Source organism: Bufo gargarizans, chromosome 1 (assembly GCF_014858855.1).
Source record: "Bufo gargarizans isolate SCDJY-AF-19 chromosome 1, ASM1485885v1, whole genome shotgun sequence".
Taxonomy (NCBI): Eukaryota; Metazoa; Chordata; class Amphibia; order Anura; family Bufonidae; genus Bufo; species Bufo gargarizans.
The window spans coordinates 664,213,468-664,227,013 of record NC_058080.1 but is presented as its reverse complement, the minus strand read 5'-3'; the positions used below and the strand labels follow the sequence as shown (position 1 = coordinate 664,227,013).

Sequence of the window (13,546 nt, the reverse complement as noted above, 5' to 3'; positions counted from 1 at the left end):
TGGTAACATTTAATTCTTTGTGTGTTATTAGTTTAAGCAGACTGTGATTGTCTATTGTTGTGACTTAGATGAAGATCAGATCACATTTTATGACCATTTTGTGCAGAAATCCATATCATTCCAAAGGGTTCACATACTTTTTATTGCAACTGTATATGAAAGTAGGAACTGGTGTCAAACTGAATGTCAGGGGCCTGACATGTAGCTGAGCTTTTCTTTACGCAAGATAACCATAAAAATATTTTAAAATCATTGTTTCCCATGTATAAAATGTCCATAGCATTTAAGGTACAGAGGCAGGAATAATGGATAGCAAGACATTAAAGAGTAAAATACACATTTAAAGAGCATGAAATGCTCCGATGTTCATAAAAGGTGGCTGCCTGGGTGAAATTCTGGGTATGGCCAGGTTCAGCTCTGAACCCACACAACCCCTTTAACATACAGTACTATCAGACTACAGCATACACATCGCTGTATACATTTTTATACCTGCATGTAACAGCCTGTAATATTAATAACCTATGCCAAATGCCAGAGGTGCAGCATAGGTAGAGACTCACAAAAATATTTAATTGACTCCACCTAACTTTCATAACTGTCTTCTGCTGAGTGATACAATGACTTAGTGGAAGAAGACCTTTTCAAAGGATCTATATATACAAAGAAAATAAAGTATTCATATTTGAGCGGGCGGGTAAGGCGACGGCCGGCAGGCCGGTCTCCTGTACCATTTTCTACACCTGTTTTAGGTGTAGAAAAAGGTCTAAATGTAAGACAGCTTACATTTTGAACTGGTGGAGGATCTGCTGAAGTTATAAGGATGCCGGAGCCTTCTCATAACTTCGGTGGATCCACCAACGGCGATGGGGTTTTATTAAGCCTGTCTAAAACGCTGGTCTTAAAGGGAACCTGTTATCAACTTTATGCTGACCTCACTGAGGGCAATATAAAATAGTGACAGACATGCTGATTTCAGTGTTGTGTCACTCATGAGCTAAAAGTAAGTGGTTGCTTAGAAGGCCTTGAAAAGAGTCACCTATACCTGAGAAGAGTCCTGGTTATTCCTAATCTCCTGCTCTCTCACCCATCTGCTGATGACTGGCAGTTCTCTCCTAGAGAGAAAGGGAGACAAGTAGGTAAAGCCTTTCAGTCATCAGCAGGTGGGCAGGAGAGCAGGAATTCATGAATAACCATGACTCTTCTCAGGTGGCCATGACTCTTTTCCAGGCCTAATCTGCAATGATTGTGATGTTGGTTCTCGACAACCACTTACTTTTAACTTTTAAATGACAGACTGCTGAAATCAACTCACTTGTCTCTACTTTATGCTGCTGTTAGTATGGGCAGCATAAAGTTGATGACAGGTTCCCTTTAATAAATGTGCTTAGCTCCTTCCTATTTAGCTGCCCAGTAGTGATTTTACCCCATACTCCCGCTATAGGTATACCACTGTAGCATCTTTGAAAGGTACTTGTGTTTTTTAACTGGATTGATTGTATGCAATTTGTAGAACCAGGGGTGTAGCTATAGAGGAAGTGGTTATTACATAGCCCGAACTCAGAAGGCGCCCACCCGGGAGGAGCACTAAAAAATTTTATGTCAGGGGAACAGTATTAGGCTTCATGCACACGAACGTTGTTTTGGTCCACATCCGAGACACAGTTTTTGCGGCTTGGATGCAGACCCATTCACTTCAATGGGGTAGCAAAAGATGCGGACAGCTCTCCGTGTGTTGTCCGCATCTGTTGCTCCGTTCCATGGTCCGCAAAAAAAATGTAACCTGTCCTATTTTTGTCTGTTTTGCGGACAAGAATAGGCAGTTATATTAATGGCTGTCTGTGCCGTTCTGCAAATTGCGGAACGCACACGGATGCAATCCATATTTTGCAGATCCGCTAATTTGCCGACTGCAAAACACACAACGATCGTGTGCATGAGGCCCTATACAATGACATTATATACAGTGACAGTATATACGTGTCGGAAACGGATGGAGCTGCTGCCTGGCCCTGGTCTGAGAGAGCGATCTTAACTAGCCGCAGGAGTGAGGGTTATATGGAGGGGGTTGTGATAAAGTTGTTGGTAGTGAGGGGCCCATAAAAAAATTTGCTGTGGGGCCCAGTCAGTTCTAGTTATGCCACTGTGTAGAACTGCTGTACCGTGTGACCTGTACTTTTCCATTTGTCAGAAGGTTTAAACTGAGCATGTTCGACCAGTTCAGTGAGATGGACAAAAAGTAAGGAAAAGAAAATACAGCGGGTGGCACTATACACATATACACTACTTACAAAAAGTTTGGGATATTTGGCTTTCGGGTGAAAATCATGGAAAATGTAAAAGGTTCACGCTACAGTGATATTATATCACTCCATTTGAGGTACCCCAGTGTCCAGCAGCCGTTCCAAATGATGCGACCTCGATGAGCTGGCGCATTGTCGTCCATGAAGATGAAATTAGTAACACATTTTCTATGGTTCCAGCACCTTGCAACTTAGAATAAATATGCACTTCGTCATGTCCTAGTGAGGACATGCTCCAGGAGAAATTTAAAAGGCAAATTGACCAATGGAGTGGAAAGTAAACCCAATATATCCCGCCCCTCTCCTGCAGCTGTCCGCATGGCTGAATGATTAGGCGAAATCTCAGATGGGGAAAACTTCTCATGTTAGTGTGCAAGTGCAAGTATTTGAAAACAGGTACTGGTAATATAAGGTATACATCCACGGGCATAAGCAATAAAAATGAATAATAATAATCAGATTAGGCAGAGTATCACAGTAGAAAAAATGACCCGCTGGAACCCGCACCTATATCAAGAACGGAGCCCCGCAAATGAAGGAGGGTGCACTGAGCATGTGCAGCCACCCTCCATTCATTTTCTATGTGGCTGGCAAAAATTGCCGAGCACTGGCTTGGCTATTTCCGTCTGCCCCTTAGAAATGAATGGGAGCAGGGGCCACACATTCGCGGTACGCTCCCATTCACTTCTATGGGGAGCCGGCTTGGTGGTGGCTGGACCGGAGTCCTCCAGCCACCACCTTGCGGGGCTGTTCTCTATATAGATGAGGGTCCCAGAGGTGCGCCAATGGGGGCAAAATTGTCACCATCCCTAGCTAACTTGTTCATGTCATGGTGGGAAGAGAGATACATATACTGCACTGATAACCCTTTAAGGAAGGAGATACGCTGGTACTTACGCTACATAGATGATATCTTAATTGTTTGGGATGGTCATGTAGCGTCCAAACCGTCGTTTCTGATAATAACCCTTTTAATATACAATTTACTGGGAATAATGAATGAGCTCAGACTACCTTTCCCGATCTACACCTTATTGGTGATCCGGATAAAGGGACAGTACATGCAAGTCTCTGATGTAAAAAATCTGCAGACCACACAGTCTTACATGCCACAAGTAATCACCCTGCTCATACAATTAAAGGGGTTATCCAACCCCTATAATGCCCATGCCCCTCATACAGGTTGTACTTACTGTACAGAGCTCCCCGACACCCGTGTCGCTTCTGATGCCCACACGGCCGCCACTGCATCTCCCCATCACACTGATCAAAACGTATGATTTTAATTAGTAAAAAAAATGAAGGTGGCACATTCACCTATAAATTCTGACATTACCAGAGCAGAATACTGCTATGCTACATGTTGTTTTACGACCTCAATGCTCTCCGCTTCTTAATTATTAATGAACAGTTCAATCATTAATTAATTGCTCTTGTTAGATTTTCTAACAGGTAGGTAATGAAAATGTCTCATGACTGGAATCACAAAGAGATTTTTTGACATACTTGAAAGTCTTAGTGAAAAAAACATGATATCTATGAGACCAGGCAGATGTTTCACCAGTCAGGTGGCAGATCATAGGGTCGACTATGAAGCTATCAATAGAAAATCACCCATTATTTAAATTTAAAAAAAGTTACAATTTTTTTAAATTATATTATCACATGAGTAAAAATACAGAATTTTTGCAGTTTTCAGATGGTTTGTAAGTTTCATAATAGAATGATTCTGTTTTACAGGCATTTTGGCATGCCTTATGCCCACTGGACATTATAAGAGGAAGAGTATTACAATGATAGACGACACTTTATAAAGCCAGAGACAGATAAAACAGGACAGGATTACAACATAGACTGTAGATGATAGGGACAGCTCAGCCCAGGGGTGGACTGGGAACTTAAAGTGGCCGTGGAAAAAATACTAAAAGTGGCCATGTTTTGTAGTCGGCTCCAAATTGATGAAAGGCAGGGCCAACACAAGTAGGGTATTGCGGGCCAGCAATACTATATTGTGACACATTATACCACCCCAACAGAGCCAAATGTTTCAGTCCATTACAAAATACTGCCAGCAGCACAAAATACATCCCCAAAAACTTCCACGGAGGGCCGTGAGGAGGGCTCTGTCGGCCCTGTAGGCATCGACTCACTGTGAATTTTCCCTGTAAGGTCTAAAGCCATTCCGCCCCTGGCTCAGCCTCTCCTTCCTGCACAGTGACCTCTGCACCTGACACAGAACACGGCCCCAACATTCTCCCATAGAGGTCAATAGGCCACATTTATAAAATTGTCCCTAGCAATTATAATTAAAGGGCAGAACTGGGTAATCTGTTTTGAACTCCCACCTTCCAGGAGCCATACCTTTTTTATTTTTCCATTCACATTGGCATATGAGAGCTTATTTTTCAGGACAAGTAATGCTTTATTATGGTACCATCATACGTTGTAGTGGGAAGCTAGAAAAAATTCTAAATGGCGTGGGTTGGGGAAAAAAATGCTGTTGTTACACCATAATTTCATGAGTGTAGTTTTTTTTATGGTGTTCCCTTTACAGTAAAAGTGACTTTACTTTAATTCTGTAAGATTACAGCAATACCACATTTATATAGTTTTTCTTGTGTTTTAATACTTAATAAAATTAAAACTTTGAGGGAGATGTATTAAACATAGCAACCAATCAAATTCTATGTTTCATTTTTCACAGCTTCTTTGCAAAATGAAAGGTGGAATCTAATTGGTTGCCATGAGCAACTAAGCCAGTCCTACTTTACATCAGTTTGATAAATCTTCCCCTTGGTATATATATATATATATATATATATATATATACATACACACACACACATACACAGTATATACAGAGCTGTATGGGGGTCATTTTTGCAGAGCAATCTGTAGTTTTTAATTTTTTAGAAGTGAAGCGCCCAAAAACTGAAAATTGGCCATTTTTCATTACAGCTTTGGGAGTACGAGATGAATATGTTTATTTTTTAATAGTAGGAGAATTTTGGGACATGATGTTGGTAATGATGTGTATTTTATTATTGTTTATTTGTTTTTGTTATGTAGAAAGGGGATGATTTGTATTTAATTTTTTTCTATTTTTTATGAGATGAATTTGTTTATATTTGAATAAAGAGCGTTTTGGGATGTGGTGATGCTAATTATGTTTATTTGTTATTGTTTATTTATTTGTATTGTGGAAAAAGGGTGATTTGAAAAAAAAAAATTATTAGTATTTTTTGTTGTTACTTAGGTAACCAGAACTTGGAGTCGTTAGGAAGTATTGCTGTTATAGCCTCAGATCCTTCAAAGGGACCAAAGCTACCACAACAAATGGCTCCCCTTAAATGTCTGTGATTGACATTGTCACTTATCACAGAAATTGGCTCCAGGTGTCTGCTGTTTAAAACAGCAAAAACCTGGTGGCTTTGGCACCTACTGTGCTGTGCAGTGGGCACTATTTTTAAAGAACAGACTTCCGCTGTACATGTAGGATGTCCTTAAAGAAGTTATCCATGAATAATATAAAAAATGAAAATCTACATAATCTAGTGTCGACCTCTTTCTCACAAAGCTAGAACCAACCCTGTACCTCACATGGATCCAGAGATCTCCACATTCATTTCTCCAATTGCTCTGCCAGATTAATTTCAAGAAACCTTAGTGGCGTGTTCTTTCTCACAGGGCATGTCCTTTCTGCTGCAGTTGGTGCCATTAGAAGGATAGAACTGAGCATGTGCTTACATCTCAGTAGCGGTTTAGAAAAATTAGAAAAAGAGCTAACAGCAGGTGGAGCTATACAGATTTAATTGAACAATTCAGTAGTGATATAAAAATTTTCATTACATGCAATTGCAAAAGTATTCAGATCCAGGTGCTGGTTTAAAAACTAGAATATTTTTTTAGAGAAAACCTCTTTAATTGTCAGCATTACCAAGGTGTTGTCTATGTTGTCTTTCTTTTTAAACTGCCTTTTAAAGTATTTTTATAAGACATTTTAATGTGCACATTCACTGAATTCCTTACATGTGATATGTATTCTTTCAGAATGAAGAAGCCAAAAAGTTGCTTATCATGTTTTCAACGACAGAAAGTTACCGTCCTCTTGATCGCTGTGTCCTTGCTGTGTATTTTGAAGCTTTTAAGAGTTGAGTTAATATTTCCTAGAACTGAAAGTTATTTTGTGGAGCCAAATATTTTCTCTTCTGTTACCAACAATTTTATACCCAATGACCCAACTAGCAGCATCAACTGTACCTCCATATACGAACTGGAACCCGCGGAGATTGGAAAGAGTTTACAACTTAGGAGAAGACGCATATATGATCTTGACGACTCAAACTTTGTGACAATGACAAATAATTGTGATGACTATAAAAAAGTACGTCATTACCATGAAAAACCTATCTCTCAGGATGAGAAAGACTTTCCCATAGCTTATTCACTGGTTGTACATAAAGATGCTATAAGTGTGGAACGCCTCCTGTACTCCTTATACAGTCCTACTAATATCTATTGTATCCATTATGACCAAAAATCTTCCTCCAGCTTCAAGAAAGCCATGATAAACCTAGCCAACTGTTTCCCCAATGTTTTCATTGCGTCAAAACTTGAGTCAGTAATTTATGCTCACTTTTCAAGACTACAAGCTGATCTCAACTGTTTGTCCGACTTGCTAAAGTCACCTGTGCAGTGGAAATATGGCATCAATTTGTGTGGCCAGGACATGCCACTAAAATCTAATTATGAACTTGTCTCTGAGCTGAAAAAGCTTAATGGAAAGAATATGTTGGAGACAACACTACCAACAGATATAAAGAGGGATCGATATACCTTCCATCATGAGATCAGCTCTGTGGGAAATCTAATTTATGGACAGATGCCAATGAAAACTTTTACTAAAAAATCTCCTCCGCCTGAAGGTATTGAGATGTATGTTGGAAGTGCCTATTTTGTATTAAGCCGCCCATTTATTCAGTATGTCTTTGAATCACCACTAGTTGCACAATTTTTAGAGTGGAGTAAAGACACTTATTCACCAGATGAACATTTTTGGGCTACACTAATTCGGGTGCCAGGTGCACCAGGGGGACTTTCAAGGACAGACTCAGAGGTTACAGATCTTGATAGCAAAACTCGCCTAGTAAAATGGATATATCTTGAGGAAAATCACTATCCACCTTGCACAGGAACACATGTCCGAAGTGTGTGCATTTATGGGGCGGCTGAACTTCGATGGCTCCTACATTCAGGTCACTGGTTTGCAAATAAGTTTGACCCAAAAGTAGACCCTATATTAATTAAATGCTTGATTGAGAAGATTGAAGAACAGCAGAGGGACTTGGTTTCCATGTCATTCAGATGATTTCCTACTGTTATGGGAAGTAATGAGCTTTTTCTTGAATTTATATATACATTTCCTGCTCAGGGTTATATGTCTTTTAGCCATAATCTATAAATTATTTTTATTATTGCAGAATGATAACTGTTCACAAAATGCTTAAAGGGGTTCTCTGCTTATTTTATATAGATGACCTATCCTCAGGTCATCAATATCAGATCGGCAGGTGGGCAACTCCCGGCACCCCTGCAGATCAACTGTTTGAAGAGCCCACAGTTCTTGTTCGAGCACTGCCTTTTCTTTACTATTTACCTGGTCACCATCACAATTGCAGCAGTGAGCAGGTTAAATTACAACTCTGCCATCCCATTCATCTGAATAAGAGGAGTGGGATGGCAGAGTTGTAATTATACCTGTTCACTGCTGCAGTTGTGCCAGTGAGCATGTAAACTGTGAGGAGAACGCAGCGCTCATATGAGCGCTGCCTTCTCTTCAAACAGCTGATTGCCGGGTGTCGGACCCCCGCTGATCTGATATTGATGACCTATCCTGAGAATAGGACATCAATAGAAATAAAAAAGGGAAGAATTAGGCATTTATCTGCATATTATTCTTTGCACTATGGACACAATATTTCCTGAGTTCTGTCTCTAGCTTTTCACAATAGGCCTCATTTATCAAAATGGTATAAAAAAAAAGGGTTTTCTATGTCTTTGAAGCAATTATTATAGAATCATATTCTAAATATATTCTGCTCTATGTGACTTGGATTTTTTGACCTATGTATCTTTTCATTATTGTTATTATACATAAATATGTGTGCATATATTTATGCATTCATCAAGAAAAGGAAAAACAGAGAGAAAAGAAAAAAAATTAAAAGAAATTTCAGAGCATGTAACATGGCGGGAAAAAAAGGAAGGAAGAAAGAAAACAGGGAAGGGGCCTACTTATTGTATTTTAACAAAAAAAGTGAAAAGTACTAAAAAAAACTGCAGAAAGCAAATATAACCACAATAGGAAATACAATAAATTATTACTGTTTATACTCAAAAATTGGTGTCAGGTGCAGTTTAAAGTGGCTCTGTCACTAGGATCACCCTATAAAAACAGGTATATAACTTGGTAGGGTTGATCATGACGTGTAAAACAATCCTTGCCTTTCCTTTGTAGGTTCGGCAATGTGGAGAAATTCATACTTTTATTCCTATGCAAATGAGGCATTGGAGCACCAAGAGGCAGGATTCTGAAGTTTGAGCACTACTTTATGATGCTGAGTACACATGCCTCCCGTGTTTTAAACACACCCCCTCCACCTTAGGTTGACAGTGCTAGACTAGCACAGATTTTTCGGCGCCTGCACAGTTGATTTTTGGAGCACCAGGGGCGTTGCTGGAGCGGTGCTCAAACTGCAGAAGCCAGCCTATTGGTGCTCCAATGCCTCATTTGCATAGGTATAAAAGTTTCAATTTCTCCACAACGCCGACACCTACAAAGGAAAGACAGGTATTGTTTCATACAGCTTGATCAACACTACTACGCTATATAGGGTTGATCCTGGTGACAGGGCCTTTTTATGTAATTAAATCAAACTCTGATTGGTGAACATGTGAAGTTTTTTTGTTATGCAGTTTTGATAAATGAGGCTCAAAAATTACATATGTCCTTGGATTCCATCTTGCAAATAATTTTCTGTGGTGATTTTGAAAATTCTAAACAAATAATCATGCCACAGCGCCCTCCACCTTAAGTGTGGTATTTTCTGTAGATCATCCCCTGCTAACTACAACAATTGGTGCCAGGTTCCCTAATACAGCTGATAACTGGATATCCTAGAAGCACGACACCCTATGATCAGCCTATATTCAGGAGACCCTTCTAAGAAAAATAGAATTGTCCAAAGTGGACAGCCTCTTCAGGTTTACCCCGGAAGTACAAGCTATCAGAAAATGTGCCTGGTTTATATGCGTTAACATGGTAGAGTTGATCACCATTGATGGTGATTTTTGTCTCTTACTTAATTCATTTTCTATTGGAATTATGTATGATGATTTTACCTAATAAAAGGGGTTATCCTCACACAGATTGTACTTACCTCAGCTCGTTCCTGTCGTGGCCTTTTAATGGTTGACCCATCCCCCACTGCTGCTGGATGTTTTGATCCGCGCAACAGGGAGATGCAGAGACGGCCATGCAGGGATCAGAAGAGATGGGGGTGCCAGGGACTGAGGTAAGAACAATCTGTTTGAGGGGCCCAGGCATTTGAGGGGGCATTTTTGGGGTTGGATAACTCCTTTAATTTCCTTTCTGCAGTTGCAGATGTTACTACTTATCATTTTGTATCTTCTTTTTTTCTGAGAATGTGTATGATTACTGCTTCAAGAGGTAATGTCATTTCATTAATATCATTATTCCATGTGAATTCAGTTATACATATTGGAATGTAATGACAGACAATCATTTGTTCTCTTCTATTTACGACACGCAAACCTTCACCAAATGTGTTAAATGCTAATCACTGAAAACGCCAAGAATTTCTCTTTAATGTTCAATGCACTGATTTTTTTTTTTTGTATTGATGTTTTTGTGTATTTCATGTTTCTATTTTATTTGTGCCAAAGCAAAACTCAGGATTGTTGTAATTAGATCTATTTCTACAGTATATATGAATTGTCTGTGCGGAGTGATATGTGTTTGAGCCAAAACTACCCTCCTTTGTCTGGAGTTTCATGAATCATTTGTATGAGAGACTGACTTGTCCCAGAAAGCTAATTTAGTGTCTACTTTTTTTAAGGGACAATATTATAATGATACTGCCACTGTTGTCTGTCAGCTGCTGTGTTTTTCCGTTTCCAAGACTTGCCAAAGCCAAATGATAATATCAACCTGTTTTTGCATCAATAGGCAAGAGTCGCTGTTCTTTTTAGAGTAAGGTAAGTTTCCTGGGTAAAACAGAAGGAAATTTCCAAAAATTGCTCTACGATATAAACATCATTGGATCTTATGAGTCGCACCATATTTTCTCAGGGTGCTGTATAAAGGTATTCATATCTTCTGTTACATTTTGTTGTCACTTCCTCATAATCATCTTTATCATTATTAAAATTAGTAAATAATAGAGTGCAGTAAAGCCAGCATTGGTCTTAGTAAAATATTGATTTCACTTATCCCATAGTCGCAGTACACTGATGTTAATCAACACTATTGCATCAGTCTTTTAAACAATGAGATATTGTCCATACGTTTGTCATAAATTACTTTATTGGGAGACTGCACCTCTGACCCACCCAGGACTTCCCTTCCTGTATTGTTAGAGAATGGTTGGAACTCCGACTTGCACTAATGATTGTTGGTCCTCAGTGGTAGGGAAAGTATCCACGTACATTTATCATCAAGAAACCACGGCACTAAAACATCTGGATAATTCGTTTATTGTTTCCATCCAATTTTCATGAGAAAGACGCGGTTCGGTTCCGTCCCAGAACCTTGTTCACGGCCGGTGTGTCGTAGGAAATTAACCAGATGCTTGAGTGCCATGGTTCCCTTCCTGCATTGTGATACCGACTGGAGCCAGATATTTGCGGTGAGCAGATCTTCCATTTATTTTTCTTCTCTAATTAATGCTCCAAAGTAAAGCACTGTGGGGAATTCTAAGGAAAGGTTTTTATGCATACAATGAAATGTACTCATATATTCTCTTTGCCTGGAAAATTCATTGCTCACCTGTTATGGTCCTACTTGGATATACAGGGGGTGCACACCACAGACTAGAGCATTCACTAAGAGCATTCTTTTTAAAAACAACAACCATAGTGTCCCCAGCACTCCAGGCTATATTCACACGACACGTGTGACGTCTGTTTTTTTTAACAGCCTTCACGTGTCTTTTTTTTTAAGAACAATGGCAGTCTGTGGGGTTATTCACACTCCCATTTTTTTGATGGCCAGTGATTAATAGACATAAAAAATAGAACATTTTCTATATTGTCCGTTTTCACGGACCGACCAGCAGGCACCAGTGAAAAAACAACAACCTTAAAAACAGACTGGACAGCATAGAACATTTTGACAATTTTGTTAATCTCTGGCCTGTCAGTGTAAATATGTAAATAACCCCATAGACTGCCATTTTCATTAAATCTCTTTTGTATGTTATCTCCTTTCTGTCTTTGTATAAATCATTTCACACTCCATTTTATAGCACATTCCCTGGCCATGGATCAAAACGGTCTCAGTAAATGAGCTCCCTTGCTTTCCATAACAACCAATCAGAGTGTAGCTTTTATTTTATAAATTCAGTTTGGAACAGTCAGAGCTGAGCTCTGATTGGTTGCTTTGAGCACCTGGGGCATTTCTTCTCTGAGAGGGCCCTGACACGTGAGGCCCATTAGGCACAAGCTGCTGACCAGTTTATACCCAGGCTGAGCTACTGCTTTCTCGACGTTTAGAATGATTTGGAAATACATGTATATGATGTCGCCAAAGTCATGTTGTTATTCTGTGAAAGCTTTCTGTGCAGGCATGCAAAGGCTTTTTAATAAAGTTAAGTGGAAATACAAGATTGTAAGCAGGATGTCAATTATTTTATAATAAAGATAATGATGGTTTACTGCTGGCATCAAGCTGACTGTTGTGCTGGAAGTTCATGTGTTTTTTCCCTGTTCTTTGTCCCTGCAATTATAAAATGACAGAGCTGCTGCTAAACCAGGCACAGTGCATGAAATACAACCAATAACAGTTACATAGCAATACTATTTTGGCACCGTATCAAAAAACCAGGAATCAAATACATAGATTACATAATTTGTTAGCCATTAGTGACAGTAGCAGTGTGTGGGATTGGTAGTGCTCGCTCTGGGGTACTACATATGCACTTGCACACTTTTCTGCTATACAAGATGTCCTCCTCAAGTAGCAGGAGCCATTGTTCCTTATCCCCTATAGTTTTGCTAAGAGCATGCTCTCTGCTCTCAAGCAATCTATGATGTTGGAGATTTAAAGAAGCACTCCCACCCCTAGCACTGGCCTTCTGGTTTTATGTAAGACCCCAAATTAATGTTCTGTTTTACCAGCAGATGGCAAAATGTATTACATACAGAGAGCTAAATGTAAGAGCCCCCCCCCCCTTTTTCCTTACACCCCTTTTCTTGAATATAATAAACCTACACTCCACAGATATTATACATATACTCATAGATATATCAAACCAAAAACAGCCTAGTTATATGAAAATAAGACAGTACTACTAGATTACAAAAAGTAACAATATATTTTAATGAATGGACAAATATGTTAAAAGCAGTGGCCATAACAGCCACACAGGTCACATACGAGATTTAAAAAACATAGCACAAAAAAGAGCAGTGGGTGGACGCAGCAGGAAATCGTCTATATTGATCTCTAGTGATGGGCGGCAGGGGCAATATTCGAATTCGCAATATTTCGCGAATAGTCGCCATATATTCGAGAATTCGTGAATTAGTAATTTCCAGGCATTATTTTCTTGATTGAGAAAATTTGCATAATTTTCACATAAAAATTCGCATGAACTGGTATTTTCCAAAAATCGAATATTCGCAATTACGAATATATTAAGCGATATTCTAAATATTCGCGAATTCTCGAAGTGCTGATATTCGCGATTAAAATTCGCAATTCGAATATTCGTGATCAACACTATTGATCTCTTTAAAAATAAGGAGACAAGATACAATGGGCACCGTGCCTACACCAAAGGGTACAGTCTCACATCAATGACAAAACTGCATGTCTACAATACCGACCTAAATTATCTATTTGCCTGTTTGCACAGTTCCTGCGGTGTCCCCACATCGTACCCTCCGTAGCACATTTCGTGTATCTTTTTCAAGGAAGAACATACACAAAATGTCTTAAATGA

General features: G+C 39.3%; 1 protein-coding gene across 12 annotated transcripts in view; it reads left to right on the top strand.

Annotated features, from left to right (window-relative positions):
- GCNT4 (glucosaminyl (N-acetyl) transferase 4) overlaps positions 1-13,183 on the top strand; it is a 38,256-nt gene extending 25,073 nt beyond the window's left edge. For all 12 annotated transcript variants that reach the window (XM_044276076.1, XM_044276078.1, XM_044276079.1 and 9 more), the window contains one exon: positions 6,354-13,183. In XM_044276076.1, coding sequence (XP_044132011.1) covers positions 6,355-7,671 — 1,317 coding nt within the window. In that variant the 5' untranslated portion in view covers position 6,354 and the 3' untranslated portion in view covers positions 7,672-13,183. The remainder of the gene's footprint in view (positions 1-6,353) is intronic.
- Positions 13,184-13,546: the final 363 nt, after the last annotated feature.